Raw genomic sequence first — 27,005 nt, forward strand, 5'->3', positions numbered from 1 at the left:
AATATAGAAGCTATTGATGGTCTGTTGAGTTTATACTTCCATTTTCGACATCTCTTGGGTGCTCTTTGCTACATACTAGGGTTATGTCCTTACTTGAGTACTTTGCTTTGCCTTCTGAAGAACAGCCCACTTATTATTTTTTTATGGTGACTTTGATTTGAGTTCTTTTCAAAGTGCTCGGGTGTCAATGGCTTTCTGTAATTCAATTTATTGTTCTGTTTCAATGAGTTGTGTTATTTCAGGGAATTTGTTGGGATCAAAGACTAGAGGTGTCCTGCTTCAAGGTTTTTGTCACAAAAGAGCAAAGGGTATAGAGAGTTAGAGGTGTGGATTCAAATCCAGATCTATACAGATGGACAATGCAAGAGCATCATGGTAGTTCGTCGTTGGACCCTTTTTTTTTATTTTTTTATTTTATCTTTCTTAAAGTATCTTGGTTTGTGAAATGTATGGTTATTAGAATAGTCTGTAAATTCATACAAAACACAATGGTATTTTTGTAAATCTAAACTAGTAATGTCTGTAGCTTTGGCAAGTGGCTCAAACTGTCAAGAAAGTTAGATTACAATGGGTTGTGGAGTACAATGTAATTGATTTGTTATTTTAATATATTTATATTTTTCTCTTTCATCAAAGCAAAAAATAGTGCCTCCAATTGCATTAGGCAAATATCTTCTTTTATATATATATAAAATGGAAAAAGTTCTCTGTCCGGTAGTCTATCTCTCTCCTCCCGATGAGAAAAGATATCTCTGCCCCCTTGTTTTAAGGAGGAGAGAGATAGACACATGGGAGTACTGGCGTAGGCCACACTCCCGGACAGAGAACTACTTCCCGAAGTAGTTCTCTGTCCGGGAGTGTGGCCTACGCCAGCACTCCTGCTACGCCAGCACTCCCATGTGTCTATCTCTCTCCTCCTCAAAACAAGGGGCAGAGAAGTCTTTTCACATGGGGAGGAGAGAGAAAGACTCATGGGAATGCTGGCATTGGCCACACTCCTGGACAGAGAACTTTTTCCCATAAAATATATATGTATGAAGGGATAGGCACACAACCCGCTCCAGGAAAGCTAACAAGCAGCAGACATATGATGGCTATGGGAGGGCCAAGAGATTCCTCTTAAGGAAGTGCCAACGAATCTCTCCTCTTACCTTGAGTCTTGTAAGTTTGTTTCTATTTTTAGGGAAGCCAATTCTGTGGCGGATTCTCTAGCCAGGAAGGCTTTGTCAATACAATGTAAGACAATGTGGCCAAATTCCACTCTGTGGCTTAATGAGCCTTGTAATCCTGTTGCCGTGAGCTCTGCTCCTGTTTTTCAATGAATTTTCTCTTACCAAAAAAAAAGATGACTATGGAGGGACAAGAGAGGGCAGATGGTCTTTTCATTAAGGGGAGGGAGAGAGGCAGACACAGGCTGGGTACCCTGACGGCGTGCTAGCCTTCCCCTTTACCTTGTTACGAAGCAAAACACAACCCCGGCCTGCCGGATTCGAACCGGCAATGTAAGGACCTTCAATCCTTTTACTCTTCCAGTTGAGCTAAGGCCGGTCAAAAGAAATGAGATGGACAGTAATGATCACTTGGGCAGAAAGAAGCCTCCTGGGCATGTGTAGGGTAACCTTTTTCGCCTCATCCTCTACCAAAGAGATTAAATGTCCATTACTCTCAGTCAGGCCTTTGAAGTGCAGTACACATCCGGAGAGCCAATTGACCATAGAAAAGAATGAGAATTTCCCTCCAACCATGGAAAAGCAAATCAAACAAATCATGCCTTTACCGTGCTTTAGTAGTTTCCCTATCCATAATGAAATCAAATGCATTCAACACATTAGAGGGTGTTGAATCTCATCTTGAAAAAAGATCAATGTTTGACCGACCATGTACTAAAACAGATCGTAATAAACTCATTCATGAATCAAAAGTAGAATTTCTTAAAGTATAAAAAACAAACAACTTGAAAATATAGGGAAATGCCAAAAATAACCCAACCAAGACGACTCATAGAAGACTCTTATTCTTTTTTGGGTTACTTTCCTTTTCACAGTTGACATACATGCAATTAAGCCTTCTATTTTCGATACTGAACTATTATATATGCACTTGAAGAAATCCTGTTCTCAAACACAGAACAAACGTATTGACCATCCATCTGCTGTAAGATTAGCCGCTAGTGAATAGAATTTCTGAAAATGTTTAAAATCAAATCATCGACAAGGTTTTGGAAAAAGCAGACCGGGATAGCTAGACTCGGTCAAATCGATTGAGAATTAACCGAAACCAATTTCGATTAACCCCACTTCATTGTTTAACCAAGTCCAACCGAGTTCGGCTGATTCTAGCAGTGAGTGACTGATTCCCGACGAAATATTCAAACTAGAATTGGTTGAGACTGATTTCATACTTAATTCTGAGTGTTTTTTTTTAAATCTTGACCATCGATTAACCAGTATAAATGCAAGAGCATAAACACGGCCCCCCACATAAACGAATGCACGCCCAAGAATTGAGCCTCAAGAGATACACAGCTCTTTGATAAATTTACTTGGTACTTTCTGGTTTGCCCATTGCTACTGGTTGCTCCCGCCTCTTACCCGGGAAAAGAAAAAAAAAAAAAAACCACCCGCACCCAAAGAAATCTAATCCATCATCTCGTCATATTTAACTGGCTAAATGAACCATTTCAGAAGTAAGGTGGTAACTTTAATTGATCCGAGATCATTATTTGCCTGCAAAGAAACCTGACAATTGGAGAGAGATCCAAAAAGATAAAGAGCATAACTTACCGAAAGGAAGGAATACACTTGTCACCCACTGCCTTCCAAATATACTGAGTGATTGAAATTCCGAGTCTGTCAGACCTGCAGGCAGAAAATGATTTCATCCACGTAAATTGAAAATAAAAGTGCAAAAATTTCATTCTACCGCATAATGTAAAAATCACACAAATCTAATGTCCCCTCCAACAACGTTTATGCCCAACCTCTGTTCCTTCCACATCCACATCTCCCCCCTTCCCCCCCAAAAAAATAAGAGACCCCTGTACTTAAGTTTCTATCCAGAAAATCAATAAATGTAGGTTTTCCCTCTGATAACCAAAATTTGACATCGTAACAACCCTTTCAACATTACTTAAATTACTAAACAGAATTTATTCAATCAAAAGCTGACAACTTCACTACAATTAATTGCATGTAGTTAGGATTGGCCGCAGGCAATGCAATTGCCAAATGAGCACTCAAAATTCAAAAATATTTATTTTATTTTCCTCATATGCATCTATCATATGGATTTCTGGCCATCTAATCATCATATATGTGGCACAGCATTTAGTTGGGAAATGATCAAATGACTCATTTGAATTGAGGTACATGTGGAACAACATTTAGCAGAGCCAACACATTTACACGTAAATAATAGAGAATCCTTGGGTGTGTTTCATAGAGTTTCAAGTGTCACTAAAGTTCAGTACCGGTTTCCAAATCACTGCACTCACACATAACTGTGATGCTCAAGGATCACTTTACACAAGACACTAACGAGATCATAAAAAGGCTAGCTGATCTGCAATCAAATGATTTGTAATGGAAACAAATGAAAGGGGAAGGGGGTGGGGGGAGAGATTATTTAGGAAGATTAAATGGCCAGCAACTTGGACAGGCCAGGATCCTGCAATTCGCATTTAAATTTTTTTGGACAATTGGAGTAAGGACTTACTAATTTTAGCTTGCTCGTTTGCTTCTTGGTTTGAGACAAAGAAAAACATATTGCAGGTCAAAGTGTGGCTTTTAGGAATATATGTTAAAAGGAGAGGTTTTGCATTGCATCGATAGATTAGATAGATAATAGATGGATAGACAGGAGATGGGGGGCGGGGGAGGGGGAGGGGGAGGGGGGAAGAAAGCCAAAAGAACAATAAATAAATGGTATCAGGAATCTCAAATATTCCTTCATTATTTCACAGTAACTCAAAGATGTAAGGAATGTACTCATACAGAGACTTGCAATTCCAACAGCTCCAAGCGTGGAATGAGAAATTGGTAAACCGATTTACAGTTAAGTGGAGAAACTCATCTGCAAATGAGACCATCTACATGAAGGTACATGAACTGTAATTCGTCACTCTCGAATGGCAGACGTAATTCTCAGCCTGAAAACGACCAGGCCCAAATCCAACTGCTTTTCGGGACAGAAGGCAGCATGGCACAATGTCTAACCTGAAACACCACAAAGATCACACCAATATCACCTTTGGGCCCCAACGTAGAGTAAAAAGCAGTCCTTTAAAAGAAATTTCATCTCCTTGACTACAGCCACACACACACACACACACACACAAAAAAACACAAACCATAATTGCAGGTCCCAGAGCACGATTGTAATAATAATTATCTGTACTTCATAAGAGGCCTCTGAAAGTTTCATTTCCAATGACAACTCTTTACCAGTGGAATCAAAATTCCAAGATAAGTTTTCACAGTGCCAAGTTGGAAGGCAACTTCAGGAGCCCCAACAGTAGCGTAGACAAGAAAAAACAGCAATCAAGATCTAGTTTTCCAGAGCATGACAAGTCCCAAGGCCTCAGATAAGTTAGTTCTAGATTAGCCTTCTCTGTTTCAGAATGTGACAACTCCAAAAGCCCAGATAAGTTGGCTCTAATTTAGACAAGTCCTTGAGAAACCCATCTTTGATGCAGTCAGGCATGGAGCACTTGATGTTTCGGGGCACTTTCAGAGGGAAATGTACATGGTCAGATACAGGAGTAACAAGTAAATTCAGTTTGATGTTAAACAGCAAAACCTCAGCTGAGATGCTTGCATTGAATCAGGATCCTAATTACAATAAAGTACCTTTGGAGCACCTATGAGATACATAAAATGTCACACGCCACAGAGGTAGAATGAAAGCCCTACACCATTAGGAAGGCTCCTTCCCAAAGAATACCTACCACCCCCCCCCCCCCAAAAAAAAACAATATTAACTAATCAGTTACGTAGTTCTCTTTCGCCAGATCATTTCCCAACCATATACCATGTTTACCTCAACAATATCTAGGAGAATCCAATAGATTCATCTCCTCACAATCTTGGTGTATGAGATATAGTTGCCACAGGCTCACAGCGTCTAGGTGACCCAAGGCATTGGAGGGCGCCTGGACGTCAAGGCGCCTAGGCAACAAAGGCATCCTTCCAGCAAAGGGCGAATAGACGATGCCTTGACAACTATGGTATGAGAGCCATGAGGTGGGAACATTGAAAGGCAGGTCCCCCCTCCCCTGAGATGTGTGAACCCATTGCAATTCCATCACCATGGGAGATTTTTTCTGTAAATTCTCTAGGCTGGATCCCCCTTTGTGAACACCAACTCAAGTAAAGCTTTCAACTTGTCATTCAAGTTTAGTTTGGCCGTCAACAGATCTGCTGTGCCTAAAAGGGTTTCTTAAGTTTCTTGGATATATGAATTGTGGCGCAAGATATATGCTAATGGTAACAGAAACGACGAAGCTAACACAACAGTAAATTTATCTGGAATGATTTGATGGGGGAGTCGAGATACATACGAGGGATAAAAGCCAGAAGAACTTTGGTGCATATCATCTTGTCTCTTTGATTAACAGTTACAATTTCTGCAAGACAGGAAGCAAGGACAAAGCTTTCCAATAGCAAGCACGGATGCTAGGCAACTTAACCAGAGCAGCCTGCTCCAGTAAGACGGTAGTGAGCTACAGAAAAGACAAAGTTTGCACGAGTATGAGAAACTTTGGTAATCCACATTAACAGAAAGAATTCCATTTCCACAAAACCAAGAATGCTTGGCAAAATCTTTTCCATGACCAGTAAAAGCCATCAAAAGTATGTAGCCTACAGAACCAATATCCATGTTGCAATGGAAGATTTTAAATTACATTTGATGCCAATTGAATTATGACGATTTCTTGTGATTTATTCCATGAATGAATTCGGTAGATTACACCAATATTTCACTTCAAACCTAGGGCTTAACAATAAAAGGTAATGACTTTTCTACCTCATTGGTGTTTGTCCAGGCAATTCGCTGTACGCCTTAATCCAGTAGAGGCATCTGTGCAATATGTGTAAACCCTATTGCACGAGTCTGCAACACAAGCAAAATTCGGCTAAAAATCAGGCATAGATTTAATAACCACCACACAGACCTAGAGTATTCATCAATTCAAATGAAAATCAAGGGAAGTGGGGCAAACCAATTGATGCACTCAATGACCAGACTGGTTCAGAATAACAGACAACGAAATTGTCTAGAAAGCAAGAAACATATGAAAATTGACAGATCAGGTAATTATATAATGGGAAAAAGAACTCTGTTCGGGAGTGTGGTCTACGCCAACACTCACATGAGCCTATCTCTCTCCTCATGAAAAGACACATCTGCCCCCTTGTTTTGAGGAGGAGAGAGATAGACACATGGGAGTGCTGGCGTAGGCCACACTCCCGGACAGAAAATTGCTTCCCTTATATAATAGATGTCATGCATTACTCCAAGTGCCTCAAATCTTCTCATGACTTGTCAATAAATGACTGTGTACCTCATCCCCCCTCCCCCCGGTCCTTTTTAGGACATTACACATGCATTAAACTCACTCCTGTACAGCTATGAAGTGGCTTAAGCCATGGTTTTAAACATTAGTACTGGATGAATCTGATAATCCGACTGCATTGGTGACAGAGGTCACAAATCTGATATTTCAAATATAGCCAGTCGTATCAGAACTTTTTCTCCGAACGTGAACAATCTGTACAGGCATCAGGCAGGAACAAACCATAATTCAGCACCCATCTCTAACTCCTTGCCTTTAGATATATCTAGGGAATGGAATTCCACTGAAGTAGACTTGGAGTGTGTTCCAAACCAAAGCGGCATTTTGGACATGTGTCAAAGTGTGAAGGGGCCCACATTTAGTGGACATATTTGCCTACCTTATTGTAATCTAACAAAAGAGGTCTGTTTTAAGAACAACCTGATTTCACTGCAACACATTTTAATATTTTAGAATGACACCTTTTGTTTCATACTAGGTGCAGTACAGGAAGACAAAAAAAAAAGAAAATTACACACCCCAAAATATACAAAGGTTTCTTTTACAATGAAATTGCACAATCTGGGGAGTGTACTGACCAAACAATAAAATACATACGAACCTTATTTTTTCGTGACAGTACAAATATTCTTAGCTATTTTTCCCATTTGAACAGACAAGCAATTACCCCCACAAAATCAAATTACTAAAAAAAAAAATGTGTGCCAAAAACTAAATTTTCATTAAGTACCCTACAAGTTTCAATTTCCTTTGAAACCAGTCTCTCACAGAGTTACAGCAGGTCACACCACTATATGTTGGGTTCGTGGGAGTTTCAACAAATTGGGGCTTGGTGACTCACAATGAATAACACTGGTAATGTAAGACTAGAACCTGAATAGGTCCAATCCCAGGCAGGATCAAATAGAAAACCAAAAAAGATAACCAAAGAGAACAATGGGATCTCAAAAGAAATCTTAACTTCTCCCTCGAAAACCGAAGATATTATATGAGGAAACCAAGAGAACACTGGGAACTCAAATGATAAAAAATTTCCAAAGAACAAGAAAGAGAGCAAAGGGATCCCAAAGAGAACAATGGGATCTCAAAATTGGTTGGGGAAGCATGATGAGATCTCAAAAGAAAACAAAAAGAAAGAATCCCACAAGTCAATCAATATAGATTGATCGGGAATCTGATTCTAATCCAATATAGCACTTATGGATACAAAATAAATGTATCGCAAAATTAATAACCTGTTGAAGCCATAGCAGCTGCAGTTGAATGATATTGTAGATGTAAAGAAACACCCAGAAGCATGTAGCACTCTTGGACTCGATTTGAACAAAATTAGAGAATGGATTCAGTAACCGATGGAAGGGGATGGGGGAAGGGAATGGCTATCTAAGCCTGGGCATCTCACCCAACCTATCTTAGGATTCTCACAAAAGCTAAAGCCGATATTTCATTAATCAAATTCGTGTACAATGCTGGCTTCCCGTAAAAACTTATATAGAATACTCAAAAATAGAATTAAACACAAAAAGGAAAGGCCTAACCCTATCCTTAACTAAAAAGGTAACCTAAATTGACTAAGAAAGTGAAATAATAAAGAAAACAGACTCAAAATAGGATTCTAAGTAAACTAATCAAGTACATCCCGTTTTCCTACTTTCTAGTTTCTACCCATAGTTTAGGCTCATTAAATTGGCCAATTACAAAGTAAACCCATAGGATCATAGTCCCAATACATATATATATGACCCAACCCAAAGCTTATTGCCACTAAAATAAGCCCTAAGTGACTTATCTACATCACACCTGGTTTTACTGGTTTAATCATTTCATGTTGAGAATTTCATTTTTCAACAATTTCCAAGCCATTAGAATCTAACATCAGCTTCAATAATGCTGGGAAAATTCCCAAAATAAGCACCTTCTGGTCAGTTTACCACCAAATCAGCTTGGAACTTTGTCCGTAACCCTTCCACCCTCGTCCCATGGCACAACCTAGTCTGGTTCAAAGGATCCATCCCTCATCATAGCCTAACAGCCTGGAGATCGCTTCACCTATGCCTTCCTACCCAAGCCTTTCTCCTACACCGCCACATCCCTGCCCATCCCTCTTGCACCTTTTGCTGGAACGGTTTTGAGGACATTGCCCATCTCTTCTTTGCTTGCCCCTTTTCTTCAAATTTATGGAAAAGAGCCCTCTCCTCTATCTGGCACCGAAGCAGGAGACACCTTCCATATGACCGAGAATGCATCTGGTTGACCAAAGCTTTTAATGGCAGCACCATCTATGACAGTATTGGCAAACTTGTTTTTGGCTCTGTTGTCCATCATATTTGGATGGAGAGGAATCTTAGGAGATGGACTTCCAAATCTAGATCTTTCGACTTGATTTGGAAAGACATCTCCTTCAAAGTTTCCTCTAAGATCAGCACTATCCCTCACCGCTCCTTCAAGGATACCCCAAGGAACAGGCACATTGTTGTTACCTAGGGTCTGGATCGTAGTTTGTCACGGTCCCCATCTAGCTTAAGGAGGACTTGACTCTAGTTCTCCTTTTTCTCTCCCCCCCCTTTTTCCCTTGTACATTCCCCCTCCTTTTCTCCTTCCAGCCCCCTCCTGGGGTTTGGTAATATATACTTATTCACCCAAAAAAAAAAAAAAATTTCCATTGGGGAAAACAATGCACTTAGTTAGAGCACTCATTGGGAACCTATTGACCTATCTAACACTAAGCTAATAGGAAAGCGTTGACAGGTGGTGCCAGGATGCTACCACTATTGCCTACCTAGACCGAACCAAAACCACAAAACCAAGCCAGATTTTTTGTCCCACAGTAACAGATTCCAGTTTTCAAGTTTCCTTGTTTTACTCTACTTCTGATAAAGTCATCTGAGGTGGTATGGCTATGTTCAGCGGAGGCCTAGGGACGCCCATAAGCAGTGATCTGAACATGATTGAAGGAGCTAAAAGAGCTAGGCCATAGAAGTAGTGAGGAAGAACATGCATAGTCTAGGCCATGCCCCAAGTATGACCTCAGATAGAGCCTATTGGAGGACAAGGATCCATGTAGCCGACAACATTTAGCTGAGATTCTCCTGACGTGATGGGATGTGCCTCCTTCCTTTTACTCTCACTTATCATTTCTCCATTCGTTTACTTTCATGTTATTTATGTAGACCTTAGTTTTCCCTACTCTGTTTCCACGGATCAATGAAGCTGACCCCATTCAATTGGGAAAAGGCTGAGTTTGTTGTTGTTATACAAATGCTTGTAATCCAACAAGTTGGAAAATGGAAAATTGAATTGGAGTTGAAATTTCCTCATGGGTTGTGAGTTAGCGTATTGCTGTTCTCCGTTCTCTCTCTTCCTCTTCTCTCCCACACTACAGTTCACTGCCCTACCCCCCACTTCTCTTTTTGCTCCATTGCGTTCGATTGTACCTTTCTTCTTTTTTCCATTATTCTGTTTCTTTTCTTCTTACTCCTTGTTACTAGGGTTTCCCATACTTTCAGGCTCACCACTGTTCAAGCCAATACTTGAGCCCCCAGAGATTGGTGATCTCCCTCAATACAACAAAGAAAGCCCTCCTCTCCTAGACGATCAAACCCCTAGAATCTCATCCCCTAAAGCCTTCCCTGTTGTGAAAACCAAATTGAAACAGGGACCTAATTCTCCTTCTACCACCAGGTTTGATTTCGGAAATTAAATACTCCTTATTTAATTGGTGATTTGGCCTACTATTGGCTGCTAATAAGATGACTCTGAAGTGAGATCTCTGGTCGATTGGTGGTCATATAAGAGAGATCTCCCATTCGCAAGCAGGTTCTCCTCCAATGTGGGTGTCAAGGTCAAGAGGTTGAAGAAAGAGTCTTCTTCGAAATAACAATTAAAGACCTACTTTATAATATTTAGAAATAACCTTCCTAATTTCATTCTTCTCTTGTTCTTTGTATGAAATTCCTTTTTTACTAAAACTTTTATTAAAAAGTCTTGAACTTCAGCATATGTACAAAATTGCCACTAAATTCTGAAATTGAGATATTTATCATTATGGAGGGCCCATAGTGACCCAAAAACTAGGGTTTGGAACCTGGGTTGCATTACAGAGTCCATGTTTTCAGTGAGAGAGTAGAGGAAGAAGAATAAAACCTAGGAGCTAATGAAATAATGAATTATGGCACATTCTTGAAATCTTGTATATGACATCAACAATGATGGACAAAGAATACACAGGCCAAGCATTTCACGAAAATGAAGTGTAGCCCAGCACAAGGAAAAACACTTTAGGGTTTTAAAAAGAGAAACTTAGAGAAATGAAGAAAGCAGCTTTGGGGTTGTCTGATGTATTAATTAGGAACAATCTTCAACTATGAGAAAAGGGTAATTTAGGAATGAAAATTCGCCTGGCTGGTGTATAAATTAGGAATTTTTTTTTGGGTGAATAAATAATACATTACCAAAACCTGAGGGGGGGGGGGGGAATAAAACACAGAACGAAAAAAAATAAATGGGGAAAAAAGGTGGGAAGGGAACTATACAAAGCCTGAAACCCTGAAGAGAGGGGGAAGGGGGGGGAGCAAGCAGAAGAAGAGAAAGTGGTAAACCCCAGGAGACAACAATATGCCTGTCCTTTGGGTAATCATAACAGAACCATGTGGGAGCATCTGGAGCCTAGAACTATTATCGAAGAAGATGGCTTTCCAAATCATATCGAGAGACCGAGAGTTGGATGTTCATCTTCGAAGATAATGCTGCCAGGAAAAATCATGTCCAGCCAAAGCCACTCTTGAGTAAAGGCTAAAGGTCTCCTACAGCGAGGCCAAATGGAATGTAAGGCTTTTTTCCTAATAGAAGAGGCAAAGGTGCAACAAAAGAAAAGATGACCAATGTCCTCTAATACATAGTTGTCACAGCGTCTAGGCGACCCAAGGTGTTGGAGAGGGTCCAAAATCAAGGCGATCAAGGCGCCCAGACGCCTTGACAACTATGCCTCTATACCATTCCAACTAAGGATACAGGAGGAGCAGCTAAGACAAGCCTTTGTCGGAGAAAAGATTGGGTGGGGAGGCAGTGGTTAAGTGCTCTCCTGACTCTCAAACAATGGTAGGGGATGTGATCTTTAAACCAAACCAAATTATGCCAAAGAGCTATGGGAGTATGATACCTAACTAAGTCCCAATCAGAACTTGAGCTAAACAGGTCATTAGGGGAGGGGAGCCAAGAGACCTTGTTTGAGCGAGAGAGGTGGGGGGGGGGGGGGAGGAGGGAGGGAGGGAGGGAGGGAGGGATGCCCAAACCTGGGTAAGAAAGAGGGGGAAGGCAGGGGGGGGGGGAGACCAAAAACCATTAGAGATGATAGAAGAGAGAAGGGCACAATTGGGCATACCAGAACTGTAAACAGAATGGGCACCTATAATTGTGTAAAGGACTGCTAAAGGATGCCAAGGGTCGAGCCAAAGGAAGGTAGAGGTCCCATTAGCGATCACAGAGGCCGTGGCTCGAAGAGCCAAGGGACGGAAAAGGATTATGCGCCGGACCCAGGAAGGGTCAGCAAGATGGGGGGCAGTCCAAATTGAGTCTTTCTTGAGAAGGCAGGAATATACCCAATTGACCCAGATGGAGTCATGCTTAGTAGAGATTCTCCAGATCAGCTTGAGGATTCCGGCAATACTAGAGTCTCGGATCCAGCGAAGACCAAGACCACCATCAGATTTAGGGAGACAAATATTTTTCCAACTGATTGGGTGGAGGAATTTGGATGATTCTTTACCTTCTAGAAAAAAAACACAAAATAGAGATTTCATGGCTTTAATGGTGGATTCGGGGAGACCATAGACACTGCATTGATAGATGTAAGAAGATTGAAGAACTAATCTGTACAACTCAATCCTACCAGCATAGGAAAGAAGTTTGCCCTTCCAAAGCTGGAGCCTCTTGCGAATGAGGTCCAACACAGGGGTACAGTGATGACCAATCAATCTAGCAGGAACAAGAGGAAGGCCGAGGTACTTGACTGGTAGAGTCCCTAGGGAGAATCCCGTTAGACAAATAGGGACTGCTTATTAGAATCAGAGATGCTTGAGAGGAAGATATGTGATTTCAAAAGGTAAATGTGGAGGCCCAAAATGCTCTCAAAGAGATGGAGGGAAGACATGATGGAGGCAATGGAAGAGTGGGAGGCCTTAGAGAAGATCATGAGATTATTTGCATAGGCAAGATGAGAGAAGTCGAAGCCCTTGCATTTAGGGATAAGGAGATTAGCTGTTGGTCAGTTTTGGACTGGATGCTTCCAGAGAGGACCTCAAGAGCAAGAGAGAAGAGGAAAGGACAACTTTGGAAGGGAAGTACCCAGCAGGGGAGCTGTTGACGAGGACCGAGAAGTGAGTAGAGGAGATACATGAGTGAATCCAACGGACAAAGATGGGGGGAAAGGCCATCTGGGTCATCACATCACAAATGAAATCCCAACGGAGGGAGTCAAATGCTTTATGGATTTCATTTTTCATGAGAGCAGCAAGGGTGTGAGATTTACAGTCAAAACAACTAACAATTTTTTAACAAAGGAGGATGTTATCAGAAATACATCTGCCTGAGATAAAGGCCGATTAGTTAGGGCTAACCAGGGAAGGGACCACCAATTTAAGCCTGTTGGCCAAGATTTTGGCAATGAATTTGTAAATTAGGTTGCATAGAGAGATTGGTCTGAAGTTAAACAAGCAAGAAGCTCCATCCTTTTTAGGGATCAGACAAAGGTATGGTTGACACTAGGGATTTGGTTGGGATTGAAGAACCTTATTAGCAACAATCTTCAACTATGAAAATTCGCCTGCCTAGGATTACGGTATCACTGAATATGTATTGTATACTTTCGTAATTATTTCATTGAAGTAGTGCAATTTGGTTAGTATTCAACTTAATTGTATATATTTTTTAGTGCATTACTCATCTTGTATAATCAGCTGGTTTTCCCACAAAACGAATATGCTGTCAAATTTAACATGTGACACAATGAGGTTGCTCGCATTTATCCAATGGTCAGAATGACCAAGGAAATAGTCCATGTGGCAAAATGAGCCATGCCAATTGGAGATGCCTTCCAATTGTGCTTCAGTTGGCTATAATTTCCTGTATGTAGATTATGCAAATCAAAATTTCCTACAACAAAAACTTAATCAATCGAGAAAACTTATCATACAAGCTGGAGGGAGTTTTAAGATTTAAACAATATCCATGCATCTTATGCTCAATCTTTTGAATAAGGACACCTGCAAGCTTCTGTACAGTATAACTAAAAAAGGAACAAAATCCATCAGATATTTAACCTTTTCTTTGGTCGACAACAAGTGTCAAGGATATGAGTTTCTGATACCACCCTCTTTAAGCTTTGACCAGTGAGGTGATTTTCAGCAGCAAAATGAACTTTCTCTAGTTTGTCTGACACTTTTTTCAGTCCTCTATGTGTTGCAACAATGTGAATCTAAATGAAAGTGTCAATATTTGAAATCAACAAGGCAGAAGTTTTATCATTATGTAGATGAAGAAATTGAAGATCATTATGGAAATAATGATTCTAAAAATGCAGAGTCAGCAACAGCATTGCAACAATTACATGAGCTGCTTACAAGTTCATAGCATAAATGGATCAACGGGTATATAACAGACGAGCCTTCCACAAAGTGGGTAAAATTTCCAACAATCTTTTGACACGACATGCGAACTCAAAATTTACACCACACAAAGTTTAGACACAAATACACACCACGACACATTAAGAAACTCATTATGTGGGATTGGGGTAAGCTGTACCTAATATAATCCCTGCCTCATTTCACAATCAGCTTGTCAATGTCAATGTACTTAAGAATATTATCAAGAGGTTAATAAATAAGAATTTTCTGGGGTACTGTGCCTAATAAGATTCTTGTTTCACACCCAATTCCCTTCTCTCTCCCCGTCATCTCTTCCATATCAATTCTGCTGCTTCAGTTCACAGAAAACTGAGTAAAAATTGTACACTTATAACGATTAGTTAGCATGAGGTTAGAAGTTCAATACCTAGCCATTTTCTAGGTTTCTATTTTTTCGCCTCTACTGAAAATAAACTAGGTAATATGAGACCAATCTAAAGTAAGGCTCTGACACAAGACTTAACAACAGAGACATAATGCTATAATAAGCTGTGGCATGTTCAGCCAAACATAACCTATTAATCGTATAGGTCTGCTAATTAGATCCTTTGATGAATGCAATTAGAATAGAAAAGTTCGATGAGAACTATCTGCAAGAGAACACTTCTAACAATAAATATAAAACATCAAAGTGAATGAATGTGGAAGGCACCGAGTCCAATCAACAACAACAAAAATGTACAAACCAGGTGTAACAGCATTTCTGACATCTTAATTCATTGACCCACGACACCTGAAACAAAAAAAAAAACACAGAAACAAGATTTTCATTAGACAACATTCAGAGAACAACTAATTACACCGCAGCATGTAGACTGCAGCAAGGGGATTACACTTTCTATTTGACGGAATCGCCATATATTAGCTATTTAGTATGTATATTTTGAGAAGCTGGTAAAAATAACCCCAAAAATTGAACAACTACTCTATTATGCCACCTCATAAGTGAAAACCAGATATCCAGGTATGGTACATTAACTACCTGACCCTCAGGAACCACAAGAAAAGGAGAGCATTACAATTTCCAGGGCACTACGATGCAAAGGTACTAAAAGAAGAAAACTTCTCAGAACAACTTTGTAAAACTAACTTGATAAAGTAGCACTGGAAACCTCGGTTGAGAAGAACCAGATCCAAGGCTTGATTTTGGTTCGGTGCGGGTATTTAGGGAATTTTCCTTTTTTTTATTTAGGGTTATTTGAATTTGTTGTATTTTATTTTCATAAGAATAAGTTGTCAATAGTAGGATTTCCAGTCAATTCAAACTCTATTCAGAGTATGATTAGGAATAGTTGAGTCTTTTTACGTACTTTTAAACCATCAATCAGAATTCAGCGTTGAATGAATTGAAATAATATAATTCTGAGTTCCTTATGGTACTGTGCTGAGGCTGGGTGACTGGGTGTTCTTCCTCTTCTCTATTCGACCCCAGTTTCTCTGGTCCGGTTTCTTCTTGTTAGATGTATGAACTGGAGGGCAAAAGTGGTATAAAACCACTCTCGGAATTAGGGTCAGCTTGCGGGCGCTAATACCAAGAGTGGCTTCCCCTCCCTTCTTTCTGTTCCTGTTTTACCCCTGCAAAGCTGCTCTTATATAATGATATATTTCTGGTCTCTCTCTCAGATTAGAGAGCCAGACTTTCTCCCTCATTCTCCTCTCTTTTCTTCTTCTTCTTCTTTCTTTCTTTCGTTCCTTCCTTCCTTTCTTCTACTTTTCTGTTATTTACATGGTATCAGAGCTCCTCTGATCACAGAAGGACCTGCTTCCTCTTCTTCTTTCAGTCCCTTTCTTATTTCGATACTCAAAAGTAGAAGGTGGGATAGACTCTACAAGGTTTTGAAGACCCTCTAAGGATCTACTCTGCTGTAGGGGTAGTTTACCCCATTTCTGATGTCTTGAAGCTGTTCAAAGGATTGCTGCAATGGATTAGAAGCCTCAACTCTTTCTCTGTAAGGTTCAATGCACTTTGCACTGGTTTAGAGTTGAATGGGAAGCATTTTCTGGACTGTTTTTGGTACTTCTGGACTGTGTTTGGTGCTTTTCCATTGTTGTAATCCATTTGTTTTTAGGACTAATGTATTGCTGGATTAGTCTAAGTATGGATATCGATTCTTGAATCGATTTTTTGGACTGTTTATTGGCTATTTGATTGCTGTTGCGCTGCTGTTATGCTATCGAGTTGAGCTACTGAGTTACTCTATTACTGTGGGAGTCTTGATGAATGGATTCCGGAGTCATTTTTTAGTGTTGAACTACCGTTTGATGCCTATTGGGCTGCTCATTTACTATTTGATGGCTGCTGTTTGAAGAATTATTGAGCTTTTCCTACTGTTTGAAGACTATTGAGCTGCTGGTTTGCTATTCTGGGTTGTTGTTATTGTTGGTTGGTGTTCCTCATTGGTGATAATTATGGGAGAGACATCGAAGGACACAAAGGTTGTGACTGAGGTTGTATCCACATCACCTAATTTTCTGACCTCTAAGAAGCTAGAAGGTAGTAAGAATTTTCATCAATGGCACAAGATTGTGACCTCGGTTCTCACAGGGAGGGGTGATACTTGAGAGGTTACTGATGCTCGCATCTTGGGTCAGATGCTTAATTCTATGGACAGCAATATTGTAGACCTTGTGACCCATATTGTCACTGTTAAGGATCTATGGGATTATCTGGCTGTGTTATATTCTAGACACAACAATCTCTCCAAGATTTATAAACTCTCTCAAGAATTTTATCAAGTTCATAGGAAGGGTGGACCTTCGACCCAACACTTTGCCGTTTTCATGTATGAGGAGTTGAATGCTTTGCAGACCATTACTTCTGATGTTACCCAGATGCAGCAACAACAGGAGCAACTAGCAGTTATGGGTTTCTTGGGCAGTTTGGGCCCTGAATTTGACTCAGTATGGTCTCAAATTCTTGGAGGTGTTATAGTTCCACCTCTTGCAGATAATTTCTCTCGAGTTCTTCGGGTGTCTCGGGACACTACTCGAGTCACTTTTGGTGATAGTTCTACACTTGTGAGTAGTGGCCGTAGTGGGGGTCGTCAGCCTACCAAGCTTCCCCCAGCTACACCTTCGGTTGGTACCCATGACTTATCTGAGAACAAGGTTCGAAAACTCGGGCCTCGGTGCCAACTCGGACCCTTGAAAAACCGAGTCGAGTCGAGATCTCGCCGAGTTGGTGCACTAATTTTTTTCTTGACTCGAAGCCTCATCTCGGTGGGTTTTAGACCTAGTTTAAGTCAACTTGGTATTCCGCCTATTTTAGGCCATTTAAACACAATGGCACTATCAGATTTTGCAAAAACAAAGTCCAAATAGGAGTTTCACTTAGTGGGAAAGCAGGACAAACACTTACTTATGCTAGAAACCAGGACAGACACATTTATTTATGCCTAATATCATTTAAGTAAATGTTTTTGTATTTGTATTTCATTTACTTAAGATATTAAATAAGCATATACCCCCCCTATTTGAATCCAATAAAAAAAGTTAAAAAATAAAATTCCAAAAGATAAAAAAGTCAACCCCCAAGTTCAAGAACAAAAACTGGATTTTCGACGATAGGTGCAATTTTCAACTTTCTAATGCTAGGGTTTTTCACAAATCCAAAAATTCCATAAATCTTATTATGGTAAAACATTGCTAAAAACCAAAAGTGCGGTAAAATATTCATTTGTTTTGATGTCCAAAAACTATTTTCATTCAGAGCGATTTTGACAACATTCGCGCACACCGAATTAAGTTTGACCGGTACATAACTCCTTCAATATAAATCAGATTTTAGCAATCTAGCTTTCCAACAAGTCCAAGATTGCTAAAATTTGTGTTATATTAAAGGAGTTATGTACCGGTCAAACTTAATTCGGTGTGCGCGAATGCTGTCAAATTCGCTCTAAATGAAAATAATTTTTTGGACATCAAAACAAATGAATATTTTACCGCACTTTTGGTTTTTAGCAATGTTTTACCATAATAAGATTTATGAAATTTTTAGATTTGAGAAAAACCCCAGCATTAGAAAGTTAAAAATTACACCTACCGTCGAAAATCTAGTTTTTGTTCTTGAACTAGGTGGCTGACTTTTTTTCCTTTTGGAATTTGATTTTTTAACTAATTATATTGGATTCAAATAAGGGGGTATTTGCTTATTCATGAATAATATCTTAAGTAAATGATATACAAATACAAAAACATTTACTTAAATGATATTTGGCATAAATAAGTGTCTGTCTTGGTTCCTGGCATAGATAGGTGTCTGTATACCAAGATTTTCCAGCAAGATCTCGAGATCTGGCACTCATATAAAGGACCTAGATGGGCATTTTCCTATGTCAAACCGAGATCTCGAAGAGATATTGTACTTTTGTGACTCGACCCCCATCTCGTCTCGGGATTTCGAAAAACCGAGAAACTTAGCGAGATCTCGGTAAGATCTCGTGAGTTCTCGAACTATGTCTGAGAAGTTTGAGAAATCTGGTCCTTCACAGACTTGTCATCATTGTGGGAAACCTAGCCACATTCAGCATTTCTGTTGGAAGCTACATGGCAAACCTCAACAGTCCAAGATAGCTAACACTACCTGTGTTGGCTTGCAGCCCCTCTTGTACCTGTTAAGGAACGCCGTGTGACTGTGACTTTGACTATGACAGAGGAGGAATATGCTTGCTACAGCCAGGGCAAGGTTGCTCCGGACATTTCTTCCACTACTACGTTTGTTCAGACAGGTAATGTCACTGCGTGCCTCTCCACTTCTAGGCCCTGAATTATCGATTCAGGGGCCTCAGATCATATGTCCGGCATCTCAGGTATCTTTTCCTCTTTACAATCTTCTCATTCAAGTGTCACCTTAGCTGATAGTTCCTGTGCTACTGTCCGAGGCACTGGTATTGTTCAGCCCACTTCTTCCTTGTCCCTATCTTCTGTGTTGTATTTACCTAAATTTCCTTTCAATCTCTTGTCTATTAGCCAACTTACTAATTCCTACAACGGTTCTGTAACATTTTTTCCTGATTCTTATGTCTTTTAGGATTTGCAGAGGAAAAGGACAATTGGTAGAGGAAGGGTATAATGGAGAATGCATCTTCTTCAGGACTCATCTTCAGTTGCTTGTTCCAGCACAACTTCCCCTCATCAGCTTCACTGTCGGCTTGGTCATCCGTCCATATAAAGTTTGCAAAAACTGTTTCCCAGTTTGCGTTCTCTTTCAATTTTAGATTGTGAGTCGTGTCAATTTGGGAAACTTCACCGTGTGAGTTTTCCCCTCGTGTCAACAAACAGGCCTTACATCCCTTCTCTTTGGTTCACTCAGATGTATGGGGTCGTTGTCGTATGTCTTCCAAGTTGGGTCTTACATATTTTATTACTTTTGTTGATGACTACTCTCGTGTGACTTGGTTGTACTTAATGAAAATCCGTTCTGAATTGTTCTGGATTTTTTTTTCATTTATTGCTGAAATTAAGAATCAATTTGGAACTTATATTAAGGTGTTGCGTAGTGATAATGCACGGGAGTATTTCTCTGCCCCTTTTTCTGATTTTTTGACCGCTCGTGGGATTATTCATCAGTTTTCCTGTTCTAACACACCCCAACAAAATGGTATGGCTAAACAGAAGAACCGTCACTTGATGGAAGTGACTCGGTCCCTTCTCTTTGAAATGAAAGTGGACAAGCCTTTTTGGGCTGATGCAGTGTTAACTGCTTGTTATCTTATCAATCGAATGCCCTCTTCTATCCTAGGTGGGGACATTCCTCATGCTTTGCTTTCCCTTCTAACTGTTTTTTTCCTTTGCCCTCTCAGGTCTTTGGGTGTGTTTGCTTTATTCGAGACCATACTCCTGGTTTGTCGAAGTTAGATCCCAAGGCTTTTAAATGCATTTTTGTGGGATATTCTCATGTTTAGAAGGGGGTATCGCTGTTATTCTCCTGTTCTTCGCAAGTGTTTTACTACTACTGGTGTTTCTTTCTTTGAGTCTCACACTTACGAGCATGAGCCCGCTGCGGATCCTCCCTTGGATGAGGATCTTCCTCTTTGTGTTATTCAGCCTTCTGTGCAGCCTCCTATGCAACCTCTTGTTCGGCCTCCAATCATTCATGTCTATCATCATGAGCCTCGTCCAAGGGAAGAAGTTGCTGCCCTTATTGATGCTCCGCCTACTGCCACGTCTTTGCCGTCTGTTAATCCGACCCCTGATCCTATAGTTTCTGATTTGGATCAGCCCATTGCACATTGGAAAGGTACCCGTTAGTGTGTTACACACCCAATTTCTTTTCATGTTTCTTATTCTGGTTTATCTTCTACCTTTCAAACCTGTCTTTCTACTGTTGCTTCTCATCGTATTCCTAAGAGCATTGCAGAGGCATTATCTATTTCTGGCTGGAGGACAGCTATGGAAGAAGAATTATAGGCTTTGGACCATAACCACACTTGGGAACTTGTTCCACTACCCCATGGGAAGCCTGCCATTTGTTGTCGTTGGGTCTATGTGGTCAAAGTAAATGCTGATGAATCTCTAGCTCGCCTAAAAGCTTGCTTGGGGGCTAAAGGCTATGCACAGGTGTATGGAGTAGATTACTTGGATATTTTTCTCCATAATATAATAGTAAAATAAATTATATGAAATAAGTTACTCTTTTCTTTTTCTTAAAGTCATTTTATTTTTGTATACAGTTACAGGATTAGGATTTTATGTTTAAGATTTTAATTTTAGGGAAGCAATTTTCTATACGGGAGTGTGGCCTACGCCAGCACACCCATGTGTCGATCTCTCATCTCCTTCAAACAAGGGGGCAAAGGTGTCTTTTCACATGTGGAGGAGAGAGATAGACTCATGGGAGTGCTGGCGTAGGCCATACTCCCGGACAGAGAACTTTTTCCCTTAATTTTATTCTTAATTTAAAATAAAGGTAAGAAAAACTAAATTAAATAATGATGAATGCTAAAAATAGAATCTATTAAATAATTTAGAAAGAGTAGGGGGCAAATGTAGCCAAGTGGATTAAGGCAGTAGATTGTGAATCCACCATGCGTGGGTTCAATTCCCGTCGTTGCCAAGCTCTCTTCTGTCCGTGTCTTGATCTCTCTTGGCGCTTCTCATCGGTGGCCTTTGCATCAACTCGATGTTAAGAATGCCTTCCTCCATGGAGATCTCCAAGAGGAGGTGTATATGGAGCAACCTCCAGGGTTTGTTGCTCAGGGGGAGTATGGGTTAGTTTGCACATAGAAGAAATCCTTGTATGGATTGAAACAATCTCCAAGGGCCTGGTTTGGCCAGTTTACAGAAGTGGTTCTTGAATTTGGTTTGTCACGCTGCAATAGGGACTACTCTCTCTTCTACTGTCAGACAAGTGGTGGAAGAATTTTTCTGATTAAATATGTTGATGACATTGTGATTACTGGTGATGACTCTACAGGCATTGATAGTTTGAAAACTCATCTACAACAAAGATTTCAAACTAAAGATTTGGGAAAGCTGAATTATTTCCTAGAAGTTGAAGTGGCTCAATCTCGAAAGGAAATATCTCTCTCACAGCAAAAGTAAACTCTTGACTTGCCTACAGAGACTGGGATGCTAGGGTGTAAACAGCTTGATAACCCAATGGATCCAAATATTAAGCTTGTTGCGGATGAAGGAGATGCCCTTGATGATTCGGGAAAATACAGAAGGTTGTTTGAAAAGCTGAATTACCTGACATTCACTCGACCTGATATTTCATTTCCGGTGAGTGTTGTGAGTCAATTCATGTCATCTCCCGGGACATCTCATTGGGATGCGTCATTCGGATTTTGAGGTATCTCAAGAAGGCTCCTGGACGAGGGTTAGTACACACTGATCATGGTCATACCCAAATTGAGGGATTTTCTAATGCAGATTGGGCTGGATCAACAATTGATCGGAGGTCAACTACCAGCTACTGTATATTTGTTGGAGGGAATCTTGTCTCATGAAAGAGCAAACAACAGAGTGTAGTGGCCAGATCAAATGCAGAATCAGAATACCGAGTCATGGCACATGCTACTTGTGAGTTGGTTTGGTTAAAGATGTTGGTGACTGAACTAGGGTTTGAGAGCTCTACACCAATGCAACTGTGGTGTGACAACCAGACAGCAATGCATATTGCATCGAACCTAGTATTTCATGAGAGAACCAAACACATTGAGGTGGATTGTCACTTTGTAAGAGAAAAACTCCAACAGGGCGTAATCTCTACAAAGTATGTCAAGACTGGAGAACAACTTGCTGACATTTTTATTAAGTCTCTAGTGAGTGGGAGAGGGTTGATTATAATTGTAACAAGCTCGGCATGATTGATATATATGCTCCAGCTTGAGGGGGAGCGTTAGATGTATGAACTGGAGGGCAAAAGTGGTATAAAACCACTCTTCGGAATTAGCGTCAGCTTGCTGGCGCTAATACCAAGAGTGGCATCCCCTCCCTTCTTTTTGTTCCTGTTTTACCCCTGTAAAGCAGCGCTTATATAAGGATATTTTCTGGTCTCTCTCTCAGATTAGAGAGCCAGACATTCTCCCTCATTCTCCTCTCTTTTCTTCTTTCGTTCCTTCCTTTCATCTACTTTTCTGTTATTTACACTTCTATACTTCCGTTATTCCTAATTGTTCCTTATTCTCTTCCTTTCATTTCAGTTCTTTATTTATGTTACTATTTCCCTCTTCCCTGTTAGGTGGTAATACTGGTCTGAGAAGAGATCACTGAAACTCCTATGATACAACTCAGTTTAGCCTAAAATTTTAAGCAAGGGAGGTCCTTCCATAGGCAGCCCCTTCCTGCTAAGAGTTATCAACCTGCAACTTAGACTATTTCTCTCTCTCACACCACCCCTGTTTCAGAATTTCTTTTATTGGTTCTAGACTGCTGAATCATGAGATTGTTGGTTAAGATGCAGAGGGCTGTGGAATAGTGGTGCAAACCCAGGTTGAAATAACCCTTATTGGGTTGCTTGTGGACCCACCCGAGCGAAGGGGCACTCAAATTCAAAGTCGGTGGCAAAATAGTAAATATTTAAAGTCTCGCAAGAGTAATGGCAGAATGGTAATTAATGGAAGATTTTAATGGCTGAGGGGTAGAACCGTAATTTAATGGAATCAAATATAAAAACGAAACAAGTGAATGGCTATAACGTGTTAATGGTAGGGGTATCCTTAGAATTGAAACACTTAAATGGGGGTAAACAAAATAACATCAGAACATAAGGGGGTTTTGTGTGAATAAGGTAATAGACCTTTACTTGCAAAATAAAAGAACTTGCTTTCTTCTCCAACCAACGACAAAATAGAAAACCCAGAATATGAAACGTTAAAACCAACAAGCTTCAATGGAGAGAACTCCTGCAACTGTCGGATGAACCTGAAATTTCAGACGTAGACTCACCACTACAGGTTCTACCGATTCCACACAAGCAGCACTCCAGATAGAGGGTCAAGGATTAAAGAAAATTCCTCAACTCAGATCCGGCAGTAAGGCAGAAATCAGATCTGGTTATGGTCTCGATTCTGACATTGAAGGAAGCACTTGGAGCCAAGGTTCTAAGGGTTTGAATTGCCTGGAGACAGGTTTCCTTCGTCCCAAATCTCAGAGCCAATCAACAAGGATTAAGGGTTCAGCAAAGCTTCTTCCTGGTTCTGATAGCACCGCCCAGCAGAGAGAAACCCAGTAAACAGTGTTTAGCCTTGAACAGGGTAAGTAGATGAGAATAGGGATACGAAGAAGAAAGTGAAGGAAAAGAACAATTCAGAAGTGGGAGGAGAGGTACGCACAGCTCACAGCAACCATCGCTTTCAACCAAAATAAAATTTCATTAAAAAAACTCCAATCCCAATCGTTGGGTTACATGCCCATTTATAAAATAAAATTTCTAATCCTATTATGAAACTGAAATCATAAATAGACTCTTAACTCTATCTAATCCAAAACAAAAGACAAAATAAAATTGGACTCTTACCTTCCTACGATTACGTGCGAGTGAAGGGGAATCCCTACACCTACACTACTGCTGGTGTAGGGAAGAATCCCAACACCTGTGGCAGGTTTTAGACAGCCGATTTACAACAATTAGCTACTTAATCATAAGATTTCAAATCGATTGGTGTTCATATGAAAGTGGTTTGTCAATCGATATAGGTTCTGCACACTGCTGGTTCCTGTTTAATCGCTAGGAAGAAAAAGAGATCAATTCTCCTTAATTACAAGGACAGAACATGTAATTCACTTTCCAACCCCATTTTTCTTACCTTTGTTTTCAAACTCATTCATTTAGCATTTTAACTTATCACAAATATAATGACACAGTCCGATAAATGATTGGGTCAACAAAAGCATCCAAATCACAAGATTAAAATATTGATTACAAGATGCAAGATCAAATGCTTTTAATAATCCAATTATAGATCAGCTTTTGTTGTAGTGTTTATCATCATTATTAAAAATGCTAAAATGAACATTCATGATGCAAATCAAAGGTACATAAATGTAATAACATAATGGTTGAATTGTATCCATCCAATTAGACCATTTTAGAATTTAATGATGGTCTGATCTTAGATCAAGTTATACTATTGCATTTGTCATAATTTGGAAAGCTAATTGAACGGCCATGATACGATAAAATACGATGGTTGAATTCTATTGACAGTGTGATATTAAAATCAGACTGTACCATGATATTTGTCGTGATTTAAAATGCTATATGAATGGCCATAATCCAAATCATGAAAAAAATTGTAAAAACATGATGTTGAACCATATCCTTTCAATTAGAATCCTTTTAAAACTTGGGACATTTTGGTAATTTTATCAAATGCTAACACCTCCTTCACAACGTTTGTGCTTGGGTACTACCCCAAACTTTATGTTAAAAATGTTAGGTACCTTAAACAAAGTTTCCTACAATGGTACGGTACCTTCAAGTGTAATTTACCCTTGGAAAAAATGTCACTATACCTTTAAATTAAATTTGTTATCACTCTAGTGCGCCTGTAATGACCAACATTAGGGTTTTGTAATCCCAGGTTTGCATCATAACCCCTTACGGACAGAAGAAAGGCCAACCTGAAGAAGGCCATATATTCTAGGTTCAAGCCATATCACTTGTACACAATGTAAGACTCAAGTCTAGGTGCCTGACTCTTCCTAATACATAATAGTAAAAGCACCACCCATCGCTCATCTAGTCTTCTCTACCCGCCTCTACATCTGTTCTACTCCCCCCAGCTCTGTGATCTCCCCCAGTGTGCATCCCGTCACTGCCCAACCCCCCCCCCCCGCTCTGTGATCTCCCCAAGTCTGGTCTGCCGCACACATTTTCCACTAGTCCCTGCCCTGAGGGACCGCTGTTGCACCACCACCGTCAGTTTCACAGAAGACACAATGTGTTTGGAATACCAGCGGGCTCAACTATTTGTCTAAGCAAACCGAAGTTCGCTCCAGCATCACATCCCTGCACCCTGCATTCTGCCGTCTCATTGAAACTAGAATCAAACAGTATACAGCCTCTTTTATTGCCAAGTCCATTGCCCCTCTTGAAACTTCGTCTCCAATTATTCTTATCATACCAATGGCCGTATTTGGTGCCTTTGGGACCCTTCAGTCATTCAAATCTTGCCCCTTTTCTCCTCTTCTCAAATGCTGCACCTGCTAGTTTTTATCCAACAAGGAACTTAACCTTCATCTTCTCAGTCATCTATGCCGCCGCCGACTCCTCAAAGTGTTCCTCCCTTTGGACGGATATCCAGCACATTCCTTCTCAGACCAACTCCCTCACCAAAAAGGGCTTATTTTAATGGAAATAAGCCTTGGGATGGGTTGTATACATAGTGTGCCTTTAATCCCATGGATTTTCAATGTAATAGGCCACTTTTATGGGCCTAAAGTATGGGTAATCAGGTTGCATACGAAAATAGCCATTGTTATGTAACTAGTTCTATACGGTTCAATTTACGTTGCAAGTATTTGTTACTTGTTAGTAAGTGTCTTAGTGGGGCTGGATTAGGATTCTATAAATCCATCCATGTTTTGAGTATATTTCCTTCAGTAATTCAGTTTCCTAGTCAGTTTAGGTAACCTCATTGGTTAAGGATTGGGTTAGGCTTCTCCTTTTCAGCGTTTGAGTCAAGCATCGGACACAAATTTTGTTTGACCAAGGAACCCCTTGTGTGCGATCAAGGTAGGTTGGTGTTTGATCCAATCACACCACCTTACGGTGTAAAGCCCTGCACAAGAGCCATCAGACTATAGGGAAGTTTCCATAACCCACCACCATCAATCTCGAACTTTCACAGCACGGATGCAATCAAGAAGCTGTTAACTATAATATTCTGTCGGTTTTAAGTGTTATTTTCTGTTGGTCTTATTTTTCCATCATCTTCTTCATCCATCAACAAGTATTTTATTTTCCTGCAACTAGAACCTACCTTTCTAGAAGATTATATGCTACATGTTTTTTGAGATTAGGCAAACCAGCAACATGATTTGACAGAAACTTTAACCGGATCTCAAGAACTCAAAGTTGAGAACTCAATTCAAGTTTCACTCCGATCTGATTATATTTCAGATTTGCTGAACTGTGAACAGCCGCTTGGTCGGTTGGTTAGAGGCTTGCTAGTTGAAGTGCATGCACTCCAAGAGGTCATGGGATCGATTCTCCCGGTCTCATTGTGCCATTAATCAACCGGACCGAATATACAGCAATAATGTATATTCGGTTTCTATTCTTGTGGCTTCCATTGTGGACT

At 40.2% G+C, this 27,005-nt stretch overlaps 1 protein-coding gene across 2 annotated transcripts in view; it reads right to left on the reverse strand.

The window, feature by feature from the left end:
* Positions 1–3,929: 3,929 nt before the first annotated feature.
* The window catches only part of LOC122657393 (histone-lysine N-methyltransferase ATXR7), a 53,422-nt gene continuing 30,346 nt past the window's right edge, over positions 3,930–27,005 (reverse strand). For both annotated transcript variants that reach the window (XM_043852085.1, XM_043852086.1), the window contains 4 exons: positions 14,943–14,989; positions 6,025–6,111; positions 5,554–5,719; positions 3,930–4,214 (listed from right to left, as the gene is read on the reverse strand). In XM_043852085.1, coding sequence (XP_043708020.1) covers positions 14,968–14,989 — 22 coding nt within the window. In that variant the 3' untranslated portion in view covers positions 3,930–4,214; positions 5,554–5,719; positions 6,025–6,111; positions 14,943–14,967. The remainder of the gene's footprint in view (positions 4,215–5,553; positions 5,720–6,024; positions 6,112–14,942; positions 14,990–27,005) is intronic.

This window comes from Telopea speciosissima, chromosome 4 (genome assembly GCF_018873765.1).
Source record: "Telopea speciosissima isolate NSW1024214 ecotype Mountain lineage chromosome 4, Tspe_v1, whole genome shotgun sequence".
NCBI lineage: Eukaryota > Viridiplantae > Streptophyta > Magnoliopsida > Proteales > Proteaceae > Telopea > Telopea speciosissima.